The 8,740-nt window shown below is 43.0% G+C and overlaps 1 protein-coding gene across 7 annotated transcripts in view; it reads right to left on the reverse strand.

Moving 5' to 3' along the window:
- USP45 (ubiquitin specific peptidase 45) overlaps positions 1-8,740 on the reverse strand; it is an 81,040-nt gene that overhangs the window by 72,140 nt on the left and 160 nt on the right. For all 7 annotated transcript variants that reach the window (XR_014786634.1, XR_014786635.1, XM_084827168.1 and 4 more), the window contains exon 2: positions 679-788. Coding sequence is in view for 5 of the 7 variants with exons in the window: in XM_084827168.1 (XP_084683294.1) it covers positions 679-778 (100 nt within the window). In the remaining 2 variants the exon portion in view is untranslated. The remainder of the gene's footprint in view (positions 1-678; positions 789-8,740) is intronic.

Below are 8,740 nucleotides of genomic sequence, written 5' to 3' on the forward strand. Positions count from 1 at the left end.
AGCACTCTAAGGATAAGATCATTTCATAAATCATCAGGCCATAGAAGTTTGACTGCAACCATCTCTCCTGTTGAAATCTTCCAAACAAACTGGGAATACCCAAATCCCACACATATTCACCTTATTGGATAACTGAAACCATATGGATGATGCTTTCCTTGATGACCAAGGAAGAAAATCCAGTTGTGTCTATTCGTTGATGGAACAGTTATCTGCTAGCAAAGCAGGTTCCCCCTCCCGGCCGCAGGCCCTGGTGCTTCTCCAAATCTGCTTTGTGGAACAGATTTTGGGAGTGTGTGGCAGACTGAAGGGGGAGGAGAAGACAGGGAAGATCCGTTGTACGGGTGGAAGTCCACTCACACGATGCTGGATATAGATCTAAGAGCTAATTCGCTCCATCCCCAGGCATTTGGTAGCTTCTCAAAATCTCCATAAAATTACAGCAAATATTACCTCCCTGTCTGTGGTGAGACAGTTGCACGCAGGCACCACCATGACGTTTTTTGCAGCCCGCATTAATAAAGTTTACTGGAGTGGAGGTGTGCATGTGCCTTCCTGGTGCATGGTAGTAGTATCTCCACATAACCAGCTCACCAGAGTCAGGAACCAACAGATGCAGCAAGTACAAGTCACTACCGCATACCACATTGGCTCTGACCATGACATGGCGTTTTTTACCTGCAATGTCATCTGAAGAGTCTTCATCCTGATGCTGATTTGTCTTTTTGTGTCTCTTGGTTTTGTCAAGGATAACCCTTGCTGGATCTTTTACCCGCATCTGTTATTTGCTGAAAAGGGAATGAGCAATGAAATAGGTATTCGTAATGTGCAAAGGTTTGGCTGCCATAAGCAACTCTTATGATTCCACATTGTGTTGACATACAAATGTTGTAAGCAGCCCAACCCTCAAACCAAATAAAGGGCCTGGAAAGTTCCCTAGTAGCAGTTCTTCCCACTGCCTTGCTGACAGTCCCAAACACTTCTTTTAAGCCACACCTATGCTGCTGTGCAGTTAATCCTGCCAGAAATTGTAGGAAGGGAGTACATCAAAATATAGGCATTTTAATGTAACACTGCCAGCATAATGCAGACTCAAACTAAGCAACCTCAGAGCTTTTGTTGGAAAATGAATGCCTTACAACAAGCCAACTGGTAGGTATTTCTTATTCAGACAAGTAGCAAGGCATGCTCCCCCAAGAGTTGTCCATTATTTATACCTTACATTTCATCCCATCCTACTTTCAAGGAGCTCACAGTGGTACAAATAGTTTCCTCCTATCCATTTTATCCAAACAGCCCTGAGAGGCAGATAGGGCTAGTCACTGTCACTCAGCCCTAAGCCCTTCAACAAGCTTCATGGCCAAGTGGGGATCTGAATCCAGATATCCCAGTACCATGTCTTTCCACTATATCACACTGGCTCTTTTCACTATATTAAAAACAATTTTAATGAAAGAAAACAATTATGTTTTTATCTGTTTTATACAATCGTGATTAATACTTAAAACTCATGGATGTTGTAGGACAAAGCTAGATTGAATGACAACAGAGGGTGCTTCCTTCCATTTCTAAGAATGCCATGTTTACAAATGTGTTGCATTTCCATAGGAGCTGCATGCAGATGCATTTCGTAACTACCTGTGGCATTTTGGCTGTCCAGAACTAGATGCTGTCATCCAATTACTGGCAAAGACTACATTCATCATGACTAGCAACTGGACAATGTCATCTATCAGCAGATCAGATCTTTCAGCATGGTGACAGCTCTGAAAGCCTTACAAGCATCCAATCACTTATTGCCTCCTAGAGCAGTAAAAGAACCAGAACTACAGACTGGTAGTGGCAGCAACATTTCTTTCACTCCCAATTGCCATTTGAAATGCTCAGCATGTCATAACCATGATATCTTGTACTAGAGGCATGTCCCACACACGACTAGCACATCGCGAGAAACCTTATTGGGAGGTTTCGAAAAGGCGGTGCTGGGGAACAGCCGTTCTTCTCCATGGAGGTTCTGCAGAAATCTGTCGGTGGCACTGAAATGAAACTGAGTCCGAGCACCCAGAGTAGCCACTCAAACTTCCTGGACAGGAATAAGCATAGACAGACTTCCTGTTCCAGCTCAGCATTGCCCAAGCAACAGAGTTTCACCTTTGGTGTGTTCCTGCATCCTTTGGTTATCCTTCAGTCTTGACTTCTAGCTTCCCTTGTCTTCGATTCCCTAGTGCAACTCCAGGCTCATCCCAAACAACTGCCTCCCTATGACTACAAACTCTGAATCCAAATCCAAGTGATTTTATCTACAAAAAACCTAAGTAAACCAGAGCTTCCCAATTTCATCACAGTGAGTAACAGACAGTTTCTGTTTCTCTACGAGAGAAGAGACATGTTGCAATAGGCCCTTAACCATTTTGAAAAGTTAACTGGATAAGCTCAGCTGGACATGATGGTGGGCATTAGTGCAATGAAGTAAGCCTTCACATGGGCTCTAAAGCAGTGTTCAATCAGATTATACTCTTCCTCTGCTTTCACTTAAGCCATTGTCCAGTCTGCCTCATCACCTATAGCTCCCCAGTATCCCATGAAGTGCCCTCGCCTATGCCAGTGGGAACAACACCCAGCAACCATTGTGTCAACTGACCAATTCGGTCCCCTATTCCAGGCATCAGCTACAGCTTTGACAGACAATTGGCCACATCAGCTAAAGCAGCCTTCCCCAACCTGGTGCCCTCCAGATGTTTTGGACTTCATCTCCCATCAGCCCCAGACAGCATGGTCAATGGTCAGGAATGCTGGGAGTTATAGTACAAAATAACTGGAGGACACCAGGCCCACTGGAAACTAGCTGGGACAGACCATCTTAGCTATCTACAGACACATATAAGATTCCAAAATCCCAACCTTTACCAGGTAGCAATCCATCCTTGACAAAGGATAACAACCCAAATCCCTGCACAGAATGAATGACCAGATTCCCAAGTATAACCTATAATAGGCTTTGAACCAGATGCACATTGGAGAAGGCCGGTGGCAGCTATGAACACCTGAGCAGCATCTCTTAAAGCAACCTCCACATACAAGTGGAAGTCACCCAAGATAATACAGGCAGTGGGGTGGTAGATATACTGACAGAATTACCAGTCCATCTACTGTGCCCAACACAAGGTATGTGCATTTGATATGGATAGCACAGGTAGGTACAAGAGACAGGGCCTTTTTGGTGGTGACATCAATTCTTCAAAATGCTCTCCCTGGAGAAATGTGCCAGGCTCCCTCTTTTCCTGTCTTTAGATGGGTTCTGAAAGCTTTTTTTTCCTGTATTCAAGAAGCTGCTTTCTTCCAATGTTGCTACGTTGTTGTTTAATTGTAAATTTCGTATTTTTCTTATTGTGAATTGTTGGGTTTTTGTTGGTTTTATAAGCCACTTTGGATTGAAAGTGGGATATAAATATTATAATTATAGTTATCAATAATAATAATAATATCTCAAACAGAGAAGTTGGTGTGGGAGGAAGTTTCTTTATAAATCATAGCAACTCATTCTACTTATCCTGTTGCAAAATATACCGACTGACAGAGAATTTAGACATGTTAGTTTCCATACCAAGCCATCATAGAGGAAATTCATTGTGTAATTTGAGGTTTGTATCATTCTAGTTTGCATAACACAGAAGGAACAAACTTGTGCAAAATCACCTTTGAACTGGAAAATTGCAATTTGGTACCTTAAATAAAAATGGTGATTTTCCTGTTAAAGGAAGGGAGAAGACAGTCTTGCATGGATTAGTTGCTCCCACAAGTAGACTACTTAAAAAAAAAAGTATTCAAAATAAGGCTTTATCAGTATCTTTATTTGGTCAGTGTCCGTTATCTCCTGTATAAGGCATTGGCTTGAATCCGAGTGCCCTTCCACAAGTAAGAATCTCTAGTAAACAAAGTTCTACTCACCAGATGCTCCCCAGCAGAAGGGTGGGAAGTGGCTTTCACTGATTAGATTTACCCTTCAGCCATTTGCACCGCTTGAAAACCTGCTCTAAAGGGTTGGGTCACCCTTCAGAACAATGCGGGGGGGTGCAAGGGGAGGGGGGTTTGGCAAAATTTGCCTCTCCCATTTCCACCAGTGGGATGCTCCACCGGATCAAAAGCCTTCCATGAACAGAAAGAGTCCTTCCGTTCCTGGGACACTTGGGATTCAAGGCATTATTCCTGACCCTTCAAATGCAATTGCGTAGAAAGCGTACAATATTTGGTCCAAAGAAACTTCTTTTAAAACTGAAGCTATAGAATATCTTCCCACATATGTCTCTATCCAAAATAGGGATGTCAGAGGAATCTGCAATGAGTTCAAATGAGTTCGGATGTCTATGAATCTGAGCTGCAGATTCCGCAGCAGACTGGCTTTTTCCAGGTCACATGGATTCTGTGGACTTGTGAACCCGTTTTTTACTTTTGGGGCAGGGGATTTGTGCAAATTTGTACTTGTGTTAATACTTGTATATTAACACTAATGTGCAACTGCGCAAGTGGAACAAAATTCTTGTACATCCCTTAAAAAAAAAACAACCAAGTCCTTCAATGAGGGGACAATGAAAGATACCTGACAATCCATAAAACCCAGACAGAATGGATTTAACAAAATCTGTACATTCCTAATTCAAAGCAAAAGCTTTTCTCAGCCCCAGAACAGTAATATATATTTAAAAAGAACATTAATGTGCATCTATAGTTGAAGCTATATAAAATGCAACCACTGGGACTACAGAATGCATCCCTCAATTCTGTAATTGCTTAATATTAATGACGGGGACAGGTAAGAGACCAGGGCTTCATCACATACCCAGCTCAAAAGTTAAATCCCTTTTGGCAGCTTTCCTATGGTGTGCGCTGAAGCTATCATACGTCCACATCACTATGTACAGAATTCTGCACCAGTCCACACAGTCTACCTTCTCAAAACCTGTTTGGTCATGTGAACAGGATGCAGTTACCATGTGGAAGCCACACCACAAAAGAGCTACGACCTGATCGTTACTCTCCTGCAAGTTGCTAATGTCATTTATAGGTTTCACTACTTTTCAGCCTGCTTTATCACAAAAATATTCATCAACCCTCCACAGATGAAAAGTTATGATGAAAGGAATAAAATGTTTGCTGGCCATGTTTTATGATCCAATGTATATGTTGCTTCTATAGTAAGAGTACCCACAGAGCTTGGAGACAACGGGTTCAGATGTGCGGCTCTAGTATAGCCAAGGGGGGGAGAAACATACAGTAGTTGACAAGGGAGCAGGATGTCAGGCTGATGGAATGATTAGCGCTGTTTCCCAGGAAGCCAGTGACTAACTGCCGAGAGTGTAATATTATTTCACTTTTTCTCTCCATACCAGGCTGTCCCAGTTTGTTCTTCATGACACATGTCAATCTCAAATGAAGGACAAGTTGCTCTGCTTTGGACACTACCAGCAAAACCCATAGACAGATGGTGTGCTGCTGAACAACTTAAGGGGAAACAAATCTACTGAATACCAGTTTTGCAATATTTCCTGAAGAAATCTGACAACATCTTTACAAGTCAAGTACATTACAGAGAAAACTTCTAAAGTGAACAACACATTGCCTCCTTGTGAGCTGCAACACTGACTCCATTTTGAAGTCAGAGAGATTTTTAAGAAGCTAAATTATAGTAACCAACACCAATATCTTGAAGTATTTAGCTCAATATAGCATACACCAATAACTTCGCACAAAGTTAACTGCTATTCAAGAGTCACTGTATTTCATAAGAGGTGGATGACCCATGTTAACACTTCAGTTTAGCAATGTCATATACACAGCATGCAAGATAAAAACAAATGTGTTCTGAAAATCCTGGACCAAATCTGAAATATTTGATTAAATGGAATATAGGTATTAGGATAGCTAAATGGAACGTTAATGGTCAGAGGCAGCACAGTCTAGAGAGGTATTAATTAATGTTCTTTAAAAGGTAGCGACATACAGGAATCAAAAGGAGCTAATCACTCATTTAACAACGAACCATCACAGCTGCAATGTTGGATGGTCAGATACTCCTAAAACCACTGACCTGAAAAAGTTTGGGAAGTGTTGTGATAGAAAAAGCTGACAGCAAGTTAGTGTCCTGTAGTGAAGAAATTAGATGCTTATAAAATTAATGGACAATTCTGGAAAGTTGTAAAGAACTATTATCTTGTGTCACCAAAATTGAAACACTAAGGGAGCAATCCTATGGCCACTCGACACTACTCCAAGGTCGGTTCCCAGGAAAATGATTGTCCCCCTCATCCGCGCTGCCTCTGAGGCAGCACAGAGAAGACCCGTCCTCCACACTCGGAAGAGGAGCGTGGAGCGACTGAAAAGGGACATTCCGGGGGGGCGTTCCGGGACAGGGAGAGCAGAGCTGCATGTACGACACGTCCAATGTGTCGTGCAGGCAGCTTCCTCTCTCAGTCAGCCCCCCCACCGCTAGACAGCCAAAAACGGCTGTCTAGCAAAAAGTAGCAAGGCAGGAGAGGTGCAGAGGGAACGATCCCCCCCATGCCTCTCCTGCCTTGCTTTGGATAGGTGGTTGCCTCCAAGGTTGGAAGCAGCAACCTATCTAGTTAGGATTGTGCCCTAGGGGTGCAATCCTATGCATATTTAGACAGAAAAAAGTCCTACAACTCCTCCATGGGGAATGCTGGAATTTAACAGGCCAATTGTATACTTGCTTACTTCAAAGTAAGATCTACTGAACTTAATGGGGCTGACCTCCACTTAAATTGCATATAGCCCAATACTAAAGGCTGCAGAGTTAGATGCTTACATCTCCTTAAAGACAATGGAATGTATGAAGCCTAACTTTACACAGGATTATATCTAAATAACCTGTTTGAATACCATTATAAATATAATATAATTTACTGTGGATAGTAGGCATAGTTGTCTTTACACACACAGCTGAAGCCACTAACAGATAAAAGGAAGTCATTAATACAGTTAAACACATTACTGTATGAAGTTAGGAATAATGATGCTTGACTCTACAATTTGCATATACTTATATACTACAACTTGCATGACTTATAAAAGGGTATTTTCTTCTACGTCTTGTATCCTTCAGTCACTAGGACAACCTAGAAAGAACTCTCAGTCTAAGGCCAGTTTAGGAACTGTGCAAATCTTCCCTCAGTGTTAGGATGGCAAGTTGGCAACAGCTGAAATACGAATGATCCTTCCAAAATGACCGCAAACTTAGAGAACAGATACAAGTCCAAGGGAGTGGTTCACTCTGGTCAGGTTCGTAGAATAAACCTACAGTGCAAATCATACTTATTTGACAGTAATCCCACTGAAATGGAGAAGGTTTACTCCCAAATCCAAAGTTACAATTTGTTATTATTCAATCAGAGCCAAATAGCCCCAATCAAGCAAGAATCCAAATGTGTTTGCAAAAGCTGGCCTTAGTTCACTGAAGGCAAAGATTATTCCAAGGTTTTAAAATTTGTAACCTACAAAGAATTTCCCTTCACAAACCCTGGAACTCCAAGTTGCTAGTGAAATCTGAATGGTAAATATGGATCATTTACAAATGCTGAATTGTAAATGCGCACAATCCAAGATTTATTGGCAGAATATTGTTCTGTGCTATTTGCTCTGACAATTTCAAGTTTGTTTTTACACACTTCCTCTCTTGGCTAGTATTTAGCTGTGATTCTCTCAGATAACTAAGAGCTCTGTGAAACTTTACACTGTAAAGTTTACAGCATGCAAAAGCCTGCATTAACAGAAGACAGCCCAGTCAGACAGATCAGCTTACCTATTTTGTTTCTTCTATTCTAGGACCAATATAGCACCAACTCTCTAAAACCAACGTTGTTCTTACTATTGAAAAGCACAGCTCAGAGTGACTGTAGACATATACAGAATACATTTTCCTCCACCTTGGGTTCTAGGCTTTTTACATATCATGTTCTCAGGAACCAGCAAAACAACAACCTTGGGTATATGGTCTGAATGCATTTACTTGGGGGTCAATCCCAAGTTGTTCAATGAGGCATACGCACAGGAGTGTGGTGTTCTAGCAAGGGATGAACAGACGGGCAGTTCACCAGATGTTCCGAACTTCAACTCCCAGAAGCCCCTGCCAGCACAGCCAATGGTCAAGAATGCTGGAAGTTGAAGTCCAAAACATCTGGGTATCTACCAGTCGTCAGTGAGACTTCCTTCCTTGTACATTATACGTAAGGCTGGTTTGTTAGATGGGCAAGGAAGGAAGAAGCTAACAATCCTGGCCCTGTTTTGCCTACACTCGAGGCCAATAAGATGACCACGCAGAGGCTCAAGAAGGTGGCACAAATCCCAGAATTGTCGCAGGACAACAAACAACGGTCTGCCTAGGCCATAAATTAAAAAGGCCGGGCTGAGGGGCAGCTCAGTCCGTCTCCGAGCCTCCTCTGGCGCGCGGGCCTTAAGAGAGCTCCAACGCGTTGCGCTCTCGTCGGACAGAAGCCTCTGTAGGAAGGCGCTTCCCCTGCGGCCATTAACCAGCTTTAAAAGGGCTCGCAAGAACCCATTCCCCCGGCCAGGCCCCGTCCTCCCTCACCAGCTAGCAGTGCAACCCCAGCTGCGGTTTCCGGCGTCCCGGGCAAAGCAAGCAGGGACTTCCCACGACGCTCCCCCCGCACCCGCTGGCTTGGGCTCAGCCCGGCCTCCCGCCTGTTTTTCCCGTTTGCTCACTCAC

The sequence above is a fragment of the Heloderma suspectum genome, chromosome 1 (assembly GCF_057233095.1).
Source record: "Heloderma suspectum isolate Gila_16-S chromosome 1, 16-S_ref, whole genome shotgun sequence".
Classification (NCBI taxonomy): Eukaryota; Metazoa; Chordata; class Lepidosauria; order Squamata; family Helodermatidae; genus Heloderma; species Heloderma suspectum.